The 16748-nt window shown below is 47.0% G+C and overlaps 1 protein-coding gene across 1 annotated transcript in view; it reads left to right on the top strand.

Annotated features, from left to right (window-relative positions):
* Positions 1-12754, top strand: part of Marco (macrophage receptor with collagenous structure) — a 30113-nt gene extending 17359 nt beyond the window's left edge. The window contains exons 9-17 of the mRNA XM_029481907.2: positions 1389-1487; positions 1595-1630; positions 2376-2474; positions 2561-2623; positions 8068-8112; positions 9513-9611; positions 10054-10098; positions 10716-10892; positions 12624-12754. Of these exons, the coding sequence (XP_029337767.1) occupies positions 1389-1487; positions 1595-1630; positions 2376-2474; positions 2561-2623; positions 8068-8112; positions 9513-9611; positions 10054-10098; positions 10716-10892; positions 12624-12754 (794 nt within the window). The remainder of the gene's footprint in view (positions 1-1388; positions 1488-1594; positions 1631-2375; positions 2475-2560; positions 2624-8067; positions 8113-9512; positions 9612-10053; positions 10099-10715; positions 10893-12623) is intronic.
* Positions 12755-16748: the final 3994 nt, after the last annotated feature.

The following is a 16748-nucleotide window of genomic DNA, read 5'->3' as shown; positions in this document are numbered from 1 at the left end:
TTTAGATCTTGAATTGGCTAGCTTCTCTCCCAAGCCTTGAATTAGAACTAGCTTAACTCACTCAGACCCATGAAGGCTGGTTCTTGCTCTTTCTGTCCTCTTCAGAGTCATTCACTAATTAATCATGTCCCCATTCTAAAGGGACCTGGAAGGAACCTGGCATGGTACCTTAGTCCCCTCCCAGGCCCTTGTCAAAAAAATAACAGAATAGAAAGTTGGAGATTTGGCTCACTTGGTGATGTACTTGAGTACAACACAAGGTTGATTCTAGAACCTATGTGAAAAGGCTAGGAGAGGTCACACTTGCTTGTAATCTCAGTGCCAGGGAGGCAGAGACAGGAAGATACCTGAGAAAGGCTGGACAGCCTGTCTGCTGAGTTTCAAAGCAAGTTCCCCACCTCAAAAACAAAACAGGGTGGCAACTGAGGAACAACACCTGAGGTCCCCTGACTTGCAAATTCATCCATGAATGCCCACACACAAATGGTCACCCACACACTTGAGCATAAACAGGTATGCACATACAAAAAAAAAAAGTACACTCCAATATTAGAGAGCAGAGACATAAATTCCTTTTAGTAAAATTTCTGCTAGCTTTCTAGTAGAAAGCAGAAAGTGTTGCTTTGGGGTGACAGTCCTCTCTAAAACCTTCACCCCTATGTTGGTCCCACTGGGAACAGAGCCGAGTGTCCACACCCAGTTGACAGTGTGACCTTAGTGTCTCTTGGAGTAGCTAATACCAAGCAAGCCCGCTGTGCAGCCCCCTCCCCAGCTGGCCTGCCCTTCAGGAAAGAGGCTGCCCTCAATTGATATGCACCAGGTACTAAAGGAAAGGAGGAGGAAGAGACAGAGGACTCAGGAGAGGACTGGCTGGATGAGTTTGGAATGCTGATGACAAGTGGAAAATTTGAAATCTTGGGTGCCAGGGAAGCCCGTGTCTGCACCACCGGCAGGCACAGAAATTACTGCATTGTTCTTCTCTCTCCCAATGACCTTTGCTGTTCTTGGCATCCGGGAGATGCTTTCTAGAACATTCAGATTTCAGTCTGAGAGGCTACAAAAGATAATCCCCATAATGTAGACAGTAAAATGAGCCCCCAAAGTACTGGATGACCCCAGGCTATGACTCTTCTCCTCTTGGTAAGAGTTCTGACTGGAGTCCTGGGAACCCAACCATTACTGGTGTTTGGTTATCTGGCCAATCTGTCATAAGTATGTGTCCTGTCTCGGGGAAGGGGATCCTTCCTGGAGGGCTGTGACTAGATCTTCCCCGGTGGGCACAGGGCATTCTATTTTGGGATTTGGGTGAGACAGGAAATGCCTAAGTGGGGCTGTCTTATCCTCCCCACATGTCCAACCTTGATTTCTTTTTTGTTTGTTTGTTACAGGAAACAAAGGGGATATGGGCATGAAGGGAGACACAGGGCCTGTGGGGTCCCCTGGAGCTCAGGGAGGTAAAGGTGATGCTGGAAAACCAGGCCTACCAGGTAAGATGTTGCACTGCTGAGCCACAGACCTGAAGGCATTGCCCTTTTTTTCTGGTAGCAGAGCCAGTAAGAGTTGACAACATTCTTATGAGTCGCATCCATTGTAGGTTTGGCTGGATCTCCTGGAGTCAAAGGTGACCAAGGTAGGAGCTGTGGGCATCTGGGCAGATTGGTTGTGGTCCCCAGAAAGAATCAAGTGGGGAAAGTTGCCAATTATATCACTCCCTCCTTCCCTTCCTCCCTCTCTCCATCCCTCTCTTCTTCCTTCCTTCCTTTCTTCCTTTCTTCCTTCCTTCCTTCCTTCCTTCCTTCCTTCCTTCCTTCCTTCCTTCCTTCCTTCCTTCCTTCCTTCCTTCCTTCCTTCCTCCCTTCCTTCCTTCCTTCTTTCCTTCCACTTCTTTTTTTTCTCATGTAGCTCAGGGTAGTCTTAACCTCACTATTTAGCTAAAGATGACTTTGAACATCTGATTTTTCTGCCTCCAGCTCCCAAATGCTAGAATCTCAGTACTGAACCACCATGCCAGGTTTCAACTCATCATGGCGTTAACCCAGAGCACTCTAAGGGATGAGGAAGCTGACTGTTTCTTTAAACAAATGGTCAATTGGTAGAAGAGGCAGACTCTAGTGAAAACCATCTTTACATGTCTACCTCCTGGGCTGCTGAGATGCAGAACTGGGTGGTCCCAGCCTGAAATTCTCAATCTGTCCACCATCTTGAATTCCACAGCTGTGATGGAGGAGAGAGAGCTTGTGGCATTGTTTTTCTCTTCCTATAGGCAGTAATTGAATCCTAAAGATGATGGAGGGCTGGTGTTAGGAGGTGTATTTCATGGAGGATGGGGAGCCTTCCTTGTACCACTGACCCCTAACCCTGCCATCACCTTTCAGGAAAACCTGGAGTGCAGGGTGTTCCAGGCCCTCCAGGTGCACCAGGACTTTCAGGTGCCAAGGGTGAGCCAGGACGCACTGGTCTTCCTGGGCCAACAGGTGAGGTCCTTTATCCCTGCCCTGGGAATGGTATCCCTGCATCTGTTCATTCCAATCCTTATGCCCATGTGGTGTCTGTCTTCTAGGACCCCCAGGGATTGCTGGGAATCCAGGGATTGCAGGTGTGAAAGGAAGCAAGGGTGACACAGGTGAGTGAGTCTTCAGGGGGTGGGAGGTGGGGTTGCTGAGTTCTATGGGTAGACAGGAAGGAGGATTGCCTCTCAGCATCCCACAAGAGGCAGAGATTCTCCTGTCTTCTAGCCCTGGAGGCTCCTGATAAAGGAAAGTAGTTTCTTCCATTATAACCCCTTGAGCACAAGCTTCCTGGGTTGTTCTTTTCTGTCCATAGTTCCCAGAGAGCCTTGAATGCTATGACCAAACCTGGAGCATCACAGAGGGAAACTGAATCCTCAGCCAGGCTGGGCTCACTTATGGTGACCTCAGCACCTAGGATTAGAACAGAGGGTGAAAACTCTTCCTTTGCATTCTCTTAGGAGAACACTGGTCCAACCCAGGGACCTCATGGAAACTAGTTTACAAGCCTAGCAGTAGCTCTCTGTACACAGTGGATTAGGGGGTGTGGTGTCCAAAAGTCAGATGCTCTTTTCCAGATTCTGTCACATAGACTAACATAGAGTCATTCTATCCTATCATATAGGCTAACAGAGTTACTCCATTCTGTTCTATAAACTAACAGACTCATTCTATCCTGTCCTGTAGACAAGCAGAGTCATTCTATCTTGTTGTCTGAGTTATAAACAATTTGCCAGATTTGTCTGTGTCACATGGCCTCTCATCAGTGTGGGTCACTTGATAAGACCCTGAGCTAATCTGTCTGATATATGAATCCAAGCTTCTGCATTGTGTTCACCTGGTCTAGAAGGTTCAGGCCACTGCATTGGGCACTGTAGAGATGGGCAGATTGCCATAGTTCATGGGCAGATGACATAGACAGGCTACAAGCATGTTCCAAGTGTGGACACTCTAAATGGCATTTGGAAAGCCCTATGCAGTTGGGATTGCCAGTTGAGAGTGCTGTAAGGATGAAGGGCAGAGCCATAAGATTAGGCTCCTGCCTTCAAGAATGTCAAAAGATCCTCTGCCTTGACCCGTTCCTCTGCCAGAGAATAAGGTTGAGCAAGGTCAAAGAACTTGAGTGCCCTAGCCTTTGGCAGGGCTATGAATACACATAAAGGCTGGCCCATCCCAGTTTCAACTGGTGAAGAGGTTGGCTGACTCATTCACTCACTCACTCACTCACTCACTCACTCACTCACTCACTCACTCACTCATTCACTCATTCATGCATTAGTACCTCCCAGCAGGCCTTGAACTCTGAGTACATGATGATCTTTGTTTCTTTCCTGGAGGCAATTAGGAGCCATAGTTAGGTATTGGCTGCATTTTCTCCATTCTTTGATTCCCTCAAGGTTCACAATCCCTTACAACCCCTCACCAGGGCTGGAGAGATAGCTCATTGGATTAAATGCTTGTCTAGCAAGCATGAGGACCTAAAAACCAATCCCCAGAACTCATGTCAAAATAAACCAGTGGACTTGCTTTTAATCCCAATTTGATGGAGGTGGAGATGGGTAGATCCCTGGGGCTCACTGGTCAGACAGCCTAGCCTACTCAGCAAGTTTCAGAAGCATGGGAGATGCTATCTCAGTACACAAGGTGGGAAGCATCAGAAAAAAAGAGTTGAGGATGTCCTCTAGCTGCCTTGTACATATGCATATGTACACATGTGTACACACACACACAAGATCCCACACCAACTCCAGCTGCCATGTACATATGCATATGTTTACATGTACACATACACACACACAAGACCCCACACCAACTCTAACATTCATGCACCTGCACACACACACACACACACACACACACACACACACGACCCCATGCCAATTTTATTACAGACATCATAAGCAGTGTCTCATATTGTTATAGCTGGTGAGCATCTTTATGTGGTGTCAGTGTGTGTATATCCTACTAATCATCCAGATGGTAAATACCATCAGTCTAATACTGTATATGGTGGATTATATATTCTATTTATGATGCATCATAATCACCATTTAGGTTGGTGGCTCATCCAAGGCCAAAACTTGCCTTGGTGCAACATCTGCTGGCTTATGTGGACTTCCCATGGAAGGGACTTCCCAGAATTCTGTGGGTTAATGAGTGGCCACACAGATTAGATTTGGTGATTACCAGAATGGAATATCCAGAGGGGTTGGTGGCAGATGGGATCTGAATATCATCCTCATGTTTGAAGACAGCTCCCTTGCTATGCTCACTGTCAGGAGGCTGGTAATCCCCAAGTCAGAGCTTCTATGGCACTTATCCAGTTTTGATAAAGCAATCCAGGTTTCCAACCCATGGGTTTCCCATTTTGTAAATAAAACCATGAATCTCTCAATAGAACAACTAGCTGGATCAGATGAAGACAGAGAAATGACATTTCACTGGCTTGGCCTGGGTTTCATTATTATGGGTTAATTATAAGCAAGGAGAGGTCTGTTTGCTGTTAAATAGGCCTCTGGGCTATGCCCTATGCTCTGAACTTTACCACCACACTCTTGATCTATCAACCCCTACTTGAGTTTTATCTTCCATGCCTGGAAGTCAGGAAACAGAGATGGGGCTGGGAAATGTCTCCATCTGTAAAGTGCATGAGGACCTGAGTTCACATCCTCATCATCCACGTAAAAGCATAGAGACCACCTGTAGTTCCAGCCCTCAGGAAACAGAGAAAGGGGGTCGATCACCAGGGTATGCTGGCTAGCTACACTGGTGAGCTCTGGTGAGCTCTGGGTTTGGTCAGAGACTCTGCCTTGATAAAGAGGAGGTCATTAAGGAAAACATTTGACATCAACTTTGGGCTTCATGTGAGCACTCACACATACATATGTGCCCATATGCAAATGCACATTGCAACATATTGCAAAGGCTCAGAGATGCTAAATTATTTGACAACTGCTGCTAATGCACAGTGAGTCTGAGAGTTCATCCCACTGTCTGAAACCAAAGATATGCTTTTCCTGAATTTGTTATATGTTGTTATTACAACACAGGCTGTAATCCAAGAGAAATCAAAGCTGCCCTTACTTAGGGCTGCCTTAGTGGGGCCCTAGACCACTAATTGCTAGAAACGTGTATTCATAGGGTCCCCACCCCAATCCCACTTAATCAGAATCTCTAAGTGGACCTGGTTTCTGTATAAGCATGTGTGTGTGTGTGTGTGTGTGTGTGTGTGTGTGTGTGTGTGTGTGCAGATGCCACCAGAGGAGCTTGTCAGATAACTCCCCTATCAGTTCCTGCCTTATTTTTTGAGACAGAGTCAGTCATTGAGCAAGAAGTTTGCTACAAGGTTACAGTCACGCACAGCCACACATAGCCACACATAGCCATGCACAGCCATGCACAGCCATGCACAGCCACGCACAGCCATGCACAGCCATGCACAGCCATGCACAGCCATGCACAGCCAGTATGATTTTTACATGGGTGTTGTGGATTCCTAGTCATGTCCTGATGCTTTCACAGAAATTGTTCTGATCCAGTGAACCACCTCCTAGCCCCACACAAGCCACAGGCAGGACATTCTGAGACATGTTGAAGTTAGACAATGACGTCATTCATGGGCACCTAGAGAGCCCCTGAGAGGTTGTTCAGACCAAGCTAAGCAAGACTTCAGGAAGAAGCAAGCAGGGCAAACATAGCTTAGGAGCAGAAATCTGGAAACAGCCAGGCTGTGCTTTTAGTTTACTCCTTTAGGACCATGGATAGATCCCCTTGTGTCCCTGAGAGTCATCAGTACACTTCCTCTCTGTGGCAGGGAACCAGCAGGAATCCTCAGGGCTGTGGATAATGCAAGAAGGCAGGACTAGGCTGCACAGACAGCTCTGTTGGTAAAGTACTTGAGGGTCTGAGTTCAATCGCCAAAGCATGTGTGAAAACAAGCTGGGCTTGGTGGCATCCATTTGTGATCTCAACACCGGGAAGGTGGAGACTGAAGATACCTGGGGCTCAGTGGCCAGCCTGAGTTAGTAAGGAGCTGAATCCCTGCACTCTGGTCAGTCAGGGATTGCAGCTGACCAGCACTTCTCTCATTCCTTACTGCAAGAAGGATCTTCAAGAGGCCACCAAGGCCCCTCTGCTCCCCTTGCTGGCACTGTGTGAGGTCTGGAAACTCTGAGAAGAGAGTGGTGGGAAGGTCAGGAAGGAAATCTGCTCAGGCCATGGCAAGGTGACAGCTCAACATGGTTTCTGGTGATCTCATAGGGTGGGTCTGTGGTAAGACTGACCCATGTCACCAATGTGACTGCTTTATCATCTACTATTTCTCAGTAGCCCACAATAAGCTTGCACTCCCTCATGCTCAAAGAACTGTCTGAGGAAGTCCCACTGATCTGAAACCAGGATGAGCCCTTAAAATGCTAAAGGAACAGATCATGACCCATCATGGGGATGCCGGAAGGGTGCTGGCGATAGTGGGTCTTCTATGAAAAGTTAGTATTCATAAAGGAATGAATGAAAGAAGGAATGAGAGCAGGGAAGGAGGAGTCTGTGAGATGGTTCATGGGTGACTTAGTTTGCAGCCAGGCCAGACATCCTGAGTTTTATACTCAGGCTCCACAAGATGAAAAGAGAGAACTGACTCTTGAAAGTTGTCCTTTGTCCTACCCCCCACCCCACCCCCACCCCCAGCCCCAGAGACAGAGGAGCAGGAGCAAGGACCTCCTCTATTAACCTCATAGGGAATAAGCACCAAGAGTTGCTTTCTTATTTTTCCGTTTCTGAACATAAGACCCCTGTGCCATGTGGCCCTTTACACATCCTGGAGATATGGCAAAGAATCCAACAAATAGCTAGTTAATAGGTGCTGGCCTTATCATAAGGGCTGAGTTTGATCCACTGGAATCCACACTGAAACCTTAGCCAGGCATGGTCTTGTGCTCCTGCAATCCTAGAGCTGGAGAGGTAGAAACAGAGGATCCCTGGGGGGTTCATTGTCCAGCCAGCCTAAGCTGCTTTGAGAGTTCTAGGCCCCAGTGAAAGACCCTGTCTCCAAGGACAAGATGGACAGAGCCAGCAGAAGGACACTGAAGGTTGTCCCCTGTCCTCTACACTACCACACAAACACAAAAATTATTATTAGCCCATCTACTACAAGTGATCTGGGTGGAAACTGCATAGTCTTTGGATCCAAAATGTTCATTTATAAAATACTTCTGACCTATCTTCTGAAATTCTCATGAAATAATGAGGACATGGGCTGGATTCAAGGTCAAATCAGGTCACTGGTATCCAGACGGGGAAGGCTGGCCAGGGCATCCGGAATCTGCGTACCTCAGACCTTCACCTAGCACGTTGTCACCATTTCATCAAAACACGCCCATATCTTCATCTGTCTGCAGCCTGTCTCCCCTTCCACCCCATCATGAGGCTTGAAGCAATCACAGAGAACCAGTGTACCCTTCCATCTGCATTAATCAGACAAAGGTAGAGGCTGTCTAAGATTAAAAGTGTCTAATATCTAAGTTTTATTATCCTCTCCCCCTTTCCTGTGTTTCCATCTTAGGAATTCAAGGACAGAAAGGCACAAAAGGAGAATCAGGAGTCCCAGGTAAAGGGCTGGCTTCATTTTAATTTCTCCGGATGATGACTGGGAGGCCTGTGTGTGTGGAAATAAGCCTCATTAGCTTTGATCACTGTGACCTTACCCTCAGAGTTGAGGCAGAGACTGAGGTTTATCGTCCAAGCCTTTATTCCTTCCCTAGAAGACCTGGGTTAAATGGCAGGGCCACAGTATCCCAAAATGGAGAGACAGTGGGTCAGAACCCGAGGAGGGTGGGCAGTGCATGCAGTGGTGTCCGGCCATGCTACCACCAAAGGTACTGGGTGGACCCTGTGTCCCCTTAGGGATCAAGGCTTATCCATCTGCCTTGCTCTGTCTTACCCTTCCTAGCTTCCCAAGTCCCTCCTTTTCCCTATTTCTCATTAGTGTTTCCCCTTCCTCTTCCTCTTCCTCTTCCTATTCTTATTTTTATTCTTCTCCCTCTTCTTTCTTCTCCTCCTTCACGATCACCATTCCCATCACATCCAAAGCAGTCTACTTTATAAAGAAACAAGTAAGTAAGTGTAAGATCAAGGACATGGTGCTGGCTTACTCTCAGCCTTGTGGTAGGTGTTGTCATAATGGAGGCATAGCCCCAAATACCACTAACTCCAATGAGCAAAGATAGTCCTGTTTGTTTGGTTTGGTTTTAGTTGGTTGGTTTTTGGTTTGTTGGTTGGTTTGGTTGCTATGTAGAGCAGATTGACCTCAAACTCATATAGAGATCTTCCTGCTTCTGTCCCTGCCCCCAAGTGCTGTAACTGAATCTTTAAGCAGACTGAAGTTTATTCATCCAGCCAGCAAGCTGAGTCTATCCATCTGAACCATCTATCAGTAAGAGCTTAGGACAGGAAGCCAGAGAAGCAGGATCCCAGGCTCTCTTCTGCAGATAGCACCCCCACATGGCCTGGAGGACTACCCACCATGACCATGTCCTCTTAACACCCCTTGCCTAAGGCTTAGTCACCCAACACAAGAACTTTAGTGGGGTGTGCTCAAACCATACCTATGCCAAAGCAAGTGCTAAAACAGAGTGCAGGCAGACTTCTGGAGTGTTTTTCTTCAATGGGAGCTACATATTCTATTACAGTCTTAATCAACTAATAAGACATGGGGGTCTAGAAACATCCTAAGAAGTTATCACAGAAAGACTAAAACTTCTATGTAATCATCTCATCTTCTAAGAACTCTACCAGCCATCTCCTCCTGTGCGTTCTCAATGGCATTAAGGTGGGAGACCAGATAACCAGAACAGTCCCCAGCTGGACCAAAGCTTTGGCCACATGCTCACACAGCCCATCACTGGGGGATCTGAGAGTCCAGGATCACACATCCACTAATCAGAAAGGCCCTTGTGTCCTCCCAAGGAACAGAGTTGGGCATCTATGTGGCTAACTCTCTTCTCTCAGGTCCTGTAGGCAGAAAAGGAGACATTGGAAGCCCTGGGCTGGCAGGTCACAAAGGAGAACCTGGACGAGTCGGTCAGAAGGGAGACCCTGGGATGAAAGGTAGGTGCTGCTTTTGACATGGACCTAAAGGTTATGAGTCTTGAAAACCCAGGCTGCTGGAGGTATCTTTATGGAGTTGCCAAGTTACATGCGAAGAATTATATTGGAAAAGCATAATCAAGTTTCCCCAGGATGCATATAGTCTTCCCTTTTCTGCTCCAACCACCTCAGGCAGCACCACAACCAAATAGGTCTTTCCCTAAGCCTTGTTGCTTACTGAGTCTCTCTCACTAGCCTAACTCCCATCGTTTCAATACATCTGAGGCCTGCTTTCTCTTACCCAGCTCCAGTGTGCATAGATAGCTATCCTCAGAGATCCCAGGTCAAAGACAGAGCTGGAGGAGAGAAACCTACACCTCATTCCTCTATGTGTTCTGCGGTGGGAAAAAAGGGGCTGAGAAAGAACTTGGCTCACAGTGCGTGGGTTTTCTCTTCATGACAGGGTCTTCTGGCCAGCAAGGACAAAAGGGAGAAAAGGGTCAAAAAGGTAATTGATGCTTTCATTGTCTTTTACTAATCTTTTAGAGTCAATCCAGTGTTGCCAAATCGAGTGCTAGAGGGTGGGGCTTATTTCTCTAGAACATTCTTCACATCTTGCCGGATCCAGTGTGTGGCCAGAGGTCCAGGCAGCATCTCACCCTCCCTTTCCACTCTATCTTTTCCCTCTCTCCCCCTCCTTGTTCATATCACCTTCCTTCCTGCTTCCTCCCCTTCCATCTCTCCCTCTTCCCCATCCTATCTCTCCCTCCTCCCTGTTCCATCTCTCCCTTCTCCCCACATTTACCTCCATCATTCCTCATTCCTTCTTTTTCTTATCATTTCTCCATCTTTCTCACTACCTCATCTCCCCCTCTACTCCCTCCTTTTGTTCCCTTTACCATTTTTTCCTCCCCCCCCCCCCACACACACACAGCAAGACATGCCTTGTTACTCCTAAGGCAGAGTGCAGGAGAGTGAGTATACAAGTGTTGGTGCTGAAGGGAAGATTCTCAAAAGCTCTGGCAACATGATCCTGCTTATCCTCCTAAATGTAGAATTTCTAAGAGCAGCAGAAAAACTCAGCCAGCACTTGCCTCACCTTAACACACATATATTCTTGTCCAGGCGAATCCTTCCAAAGCGTCCGGATCATGGGTGGCACCAACAGAGGCCGAGCTGAAGTTTACTATAACAGTGCATGGGGAACAATTTGTGATGATGATTGGGATAATAATGATGCGACTGTCTTCTGTCGCATGCTCGGTTACTCCAGAGGGAGAGCACTTAGCAGCTATGGAGGTGGTAAGTGACTCCACAGCTGGGGACTTTTTTCCTACACATGCCCAAGCGGTACAGTGACAGTCTTTGGTGAAGTGATGGACTATGGCTGTGGCTAAAGAATATCATTTGTTCAAGGAACTGGAAAGTCCTGCACCTTGGTATGGGTAGAGTACAGCTACAGCACTCTGGGCTCTGGACTAACCTCTTTCCAGTTTAGCCACCTGTCTGAAGGACATTGTCACATTTCCAGGAGTGACAGCAAAGGCTATAAAAAGGCTCTGGGTCACTGCTATGGGTCACTGTCTATCTGGTCTTCGAGTCAGGATGTCATGTGGCCAGCATTATTTATGGAGTGGGGACAAGTGTGGCTATTGAGAACAGAGGGAGGAGACAGAACCATGGCAAAGGCAGATGTTTGTTTCCACATCTGGAAACCCAAATTAGTAGCTGCAAGAAGTCTTAGCCATGAAGGTATAGCCCCACCTCTGTGTATGTGTGTACATGCATGTGTACATGCACATACCTATCCATGCCTGTTCGTGTGGGTGAGCATGCATGTGTGTGCACAGGTTTACAGAGGACAGAGGACAGCCTCATGCTTCTCAATCCTTGCTTTCATGAGACAGGATCTCTCACTGGCCTGGAACTGCTGGCTTGATTGTGCTACCTGGTCAGTGAGCACCAGGGAGCTACCCGTCTCCAGTGTAAGCACAGAGATTACAGGCACACACTGCCATGCCCTCTTTTTGTTTTTTTGACATGGATTCTGGAATCAAACTCAAGGCTTCTTGCTTGAGTGGGAAGCACTTTGCCCACTGAGCCATCTTCCCAGCCCCTGTGAGGATCTTTTAAAGAGTGCACGGGAAGTTAGGCATGGTGGCAGGTACCTGTCACTCCAGCTCTTGGGTGGCTAAAACAACAATGGAGCATTAAGGCCATTCTAGACTACATAGTTGAGCTCTGTCTCGAGAAAAATAAAAGCAAAGAATGAGAAGAAAGAAAAATAAAGGCAAGATTTACTATGTTCAATTTTGGGGAAGCTGCCACAGAGCACTAGAAATCAGTTTATACACCCACTACGCCTGCCCTGGCAAAGATGCTGGCTAGACAAGGCATAAGGCCATCTCTCCTTGCTCCTTTCCCTGGGTGTCCTCTGCTTTACCCCACCCCAAAGCACCTACCTGCAGGTCTTGCAGAGGCCATTCTCTGCCTATTCCCTTGAGACAAGGTCTCTCACTGAACCCAGAGCTAGGCTTTTACGTGGGTCCTGGAGATCTGAACTCAGGTTCTCTTGATTTTACAACAAGCATTCTTACCCACTGAGTCATTTCCCTGGTTTTGTACTTGCCTCTCCATAGAACTAGCTGGGCCGTAAAACTCTTTGAATAGTCAGTCACATTAGAGCACACCTGACTGCCATCCAGTGCTCTGTCTTCAATCTTATCAGAAGGAAGGGGGCTGACAGAGGCTGTTAGGTCCTGCAGAAATATAGATACAGCAGGAGGAAGCTGGGCTATGAAGGAACTGGTAGAAGGCTGTGTGTGCACGCATACTGTGTGGATTAAGTGGTAAATATTTGCATGAGGCTTTCACTGTGTGGTTGAGGTCAGAGAGGAACCAGAGATATTATACAAGATGTTATAAGAGCTCACCTAACCTCCCACACCAGTTGGGAGATCCTGGGCACTGGCCTGCCACCCTGAACTTCTACCTTAACACCCTTCCCTTCTCTCTCCCGCTTCTCTATCTCAGGCACTGGGAACATCTGGCTGGACAATGTGAATTGTCAGGGCACAGAGAACAGTTTGTGGGACTGCAGTAAGAATTCCTGGGGCGCTCACAATTGCGTACATAATGAAGATGCGGGTGTGGAATGTGCCTGACTTGGGAGCCCGAGAGGTCATCAGTGTGTCCCCAGGCGTCTTTGGAAATCTGTGGGCTTGCTAACTCTGTTGAGGGGAAGTTAATAAAGCTCAAGTGGGGATCTGATGTGGTTGAATGTCCCTGAGCTAGCGCCCCTGTGCTCTCCAGCCATGGCTAGGCAGCATGCACGAGCTAGGCTTATAAATATGCCCTTGACCTCATAAGCTGGGGGTCGGGGGAGATCAGTCTGAAGTGTGTCAAAGTTACTGTGGCCTTCAGTCACTCATCACCTTTCAGGGTTCCTCCCTCATTCCCTCTGTCTATCACCAGTGCATTGCCCTATCTCTGGCTATCTGCTGCCTAGAGGTGAGCTTGCAGATGGTGCCAGGTCACAGGATACATGTGAACTGTCCCTTTCTATCTGAGGGTACTCTGAGCTCCATAGCTGTGAGGACCTTTGTCCAGCCCCTATCCCACCCCAGCCCACCCCACCCTGATGGATGCCAGAGTAGGAACTCAGGAAAAACTTACTGAGGACAAAGAAGATGGCTCCGTGAATAAAAGCCTTTACTGCACTAGTGTGAGGGTCTGAGTGTGAAACCAGACCTGGAGAGATGGCTCAATGATCAAAGCACTTACTGCTCATACAGAAGTTCTGTGCCCAGCACCCATGTCAGGCAGCTCACAACAGCCTGCAACGCCAGTGCCAGTGGCTTTGATATCCCTCGGGCCTCCACAGACATCATCAGAAGTGGGGCAAGTGGCTCAGCAGTTAAGAGCATACACTGCTCTTGCGAAAGGACACACATCAAGCAACTTGCAACCATTCCTAACTCCTGTTCTAGGGAATCTGACGCTCTCTTCTGGCCTCTTCAGGCACCTATACTCAACTGCAAATACACACATACATGCACACACACACACACACACACACACACACAGCTGCCATCTACTCAATAAGTCACTGGGTCCCAGTGTCCCAGTCTGAGAAATGTTACTAATGCTTCCTCCCCTCTCATGAGAATAACGTAAGATGATAAATGAAAAGAAAGTGTTATTTTAAATTACGCTTGTTCGTTTACTAGGATGTCTGCTTAGTATTCACAAACCTCTAGGTTCCATCCCGAGCACCACATAAACACAGTGTAGTATACAAGGGCAGGAGTTCAAGGTCATCTTCTACTACCCAGTGTGTGAACAGCCTAGCCTGGGTTACATCAGACTGTATCTCAATTTTTAGAAAATATTAAGACATTGTTGGTATTGTACCTCCTTTAGAAAATTATGAACATGCCCTCACTCCAAGGAGTGGTTTCCACTCCCATTTCCATAACCCACTTACACAAAGAAGGAAAACACGGGGTCTGAGGGTCAGTGTGCTTGTGAGGTTTGCCCAGGCAAGTTGTGCTGTGCTTGCACAGGACACAGGACAGCAGTAATGCTGTGTTCTTTCATGCCACCAACACCTCCATCTCACAGATGTGACCCAGGCACCCATATCTCAGTCTCCTAGACCCAGCTCCCATACTGAAAATTCGGAATGCCTTTTCACTTGTACATTAAGACTCCAGAAGCATTCGGGAGATGTGCGTTGCTGCTAATGAGAGAAACAGTGCTCAGAGATCTTTGTTAATAGCACACACAGACAGAACTCACCTGCTGTGGCAACAGGCAGGTGATAATATGCATGGGTCTGTTCAAACACTTTCCAGTTCCCTTTGTAATGGAGTAGTCAGAGGGGCAAGAGGACATGTTCCAAGAATACGAATCGTCAATTCACACACTAAAAAGAGCCTGGAGGCTGGGTCGATGCCTCAGTGGTTTTGAGAACTTGCTGTTCTCTTCCTAGCTCCTAGTTCCCAGCTCCTAGCTCCTAAACTCCCATGTTGTGGTTCACAACTACTTTTAATTCCACTTCCAGGAGACCCAATGCCCTCTTCTAGACTCTACGTGTACTGCATGCATGTGATACACAGACATATGCAGGCAAATATATGTAGTGTGTATATTTGTGTATATAGGGTAGCCCTAAGGCTCAAACCTGGTGGCTACATCCAACAAAGACAGAAAGAAACTTCCTCAGGCTGAAAAGCAAGTTCAAATTCAGGGAAACTGGTGATTTAAGTGTGAAAAGATTAAAGGGAGTCTGTAAAACACAGGCCATATACATAAAATAAAAGTGAGCAAGTCTTTTTTCAAAAAGCTTATAGGCTAGCAATTATATACACACATGTATGCATGTGTGTTCATCCTTTACTGTAAAAGAACTGCTAATAAGACAATATATACATACATGTCAAATTGTCACGGAAACACGTCTTTGGTGCTGAGTTTGGAGGAGGGAGCAGGTATTACCTGTGGTCTAGAAATCTAGATGGAAGGCTGGGGTTGTGGATCAATTGGTAGAATGTTTGGCTAGCATGCACAAGGTCCTGGGTTCAATCCCCAATACTGCATAAATTTATGCACAATACTGCATATAATACTGCATGTAAATCCTGTACTTGGTGGGACTTGACTGTGATCTCAGCACTCTGAAGGTAGAGACAGGAGGGCCAGACCTCCAAAGTCCTCCTTGGCTATAGAGTAAGTTCAAAGCTAGCCTGTGATAGAGAAGGCCCTGTGTTGTGAAAACAAAGTCTCTTCAAAGACTACCAACTACCATTACAAGAAAAGCACAATGTGGTTGTGTTTTACAGACCCCTGTTGATCTTTTCACATTTGAATTGCTACTTCTCCTGAATTAGAGCTTACTTTCCAGTCTGAGGAACTCCCTTCTGTGTTGTTGGGTGTAGCCACCAGGACTAATCTTCAGGGCTCCCCTTTCCTCTGAACTGGAAACAAGTGGCTTCCCACAGTTGGACAACCTTGGGATAGACTAGTCATTGCCTTGGGGCTCTGAAAGCAGAAACTACAGTGTCTTAATGCACCCTTTTCTTAGTGCCCAGCATGATACACACTTAGTGCCCAGCAGATGCACATGCATCTGTCCACCCCTTTGTGTGTGTGTCTATATGTGTGCCTGTGCACATATATCTGTCCACCCCTTTGTCTGTGTGTGTGTCTATATGTGTGCCTGTGCACATACATCTGTCCACCCCTTTGTCTGTGTGTGTGTGTGTCTATATGTGTGTCTGTGCACATGCATCTGTCCACCCCTTTGTCTGTCTGTGTGTGTCTATATGTGTGTCTGTACACATGCATCTGTCCACCCCTTTGTGTGTTTGTGTTTATGTGTGTGCATGTGCATATGTATCTATCCATCCCTTTGTGCATGTGTCTACATGTGAGCATGTACCCATGTACTCTGTGCCTCTGTGTATGCACGAGAATATGTGTCTCTATGTGTGTATACACAGGTATGTGTGTGTCTATGGGTGTGTATACCCACACATGTGTGTTATGTGTGTACACACATATGAGTATGTGCATGTGTGTGAATGAATTATTTACAATAGCTACATGTATAGGGGGAGATAGATGTCAAAAAGAAAAGTATGGCAGTGTGAACCTGCACCCTGGAGCTGGGGTGGGGGAGAGACTGAGTCAGGAGATCTCTAAGGTTCCATGGTCATCAGTCTAGCAGCCAGCAGCTTAGAGGGGACAAGGAGGTTCTGGGTCATTGACAGACCCCGTCTCAAAACAAATAACATGGAGACTGACTGAGGAACAGCATTCTCGTATCAACCTCAGACCTCACAGATAGCACATATCAGCACAGGAAAGTGACCCTGCACACACATGTATGCATGTGCTTTTAACACACACATGCAGGCACACACTCTCATACTTACATGCAGGCACACATCTGCACACACATGCACATGTGTACACACACACATACACACACACACACACATATACAGGTCTTTAGTATTAGGACTATGATTGCTTTTCTCTATTGGTGCGTGTTTAATGTTTGGAGTTTGTTGTTGTTTTAGATGAAGTACAAAGCCCTAGCTAGCCTGGAACTTGCTATGTAGACCAGTCTTGCTTTAAACTCAGAGACCTACC

Source organism: Mus caroli, unplaced genomic scaffold, assembly GCF_978045245.1.
Source record: "Mus caroli unplaced genomic scaffold, Mus_caroli_1 scaffold_1, whole genome shotgun sequence".
NCBI lineage: Eukaryota > Metazoa > Chordata > Mammalia > Rodentia > Muridae > Mus > Mus caroli.
The sequence above is the reverse complement of the archived record's forward strand: the minus strand, read 5'-3'. Positions and strand labels throughout refer to the sequence as shown.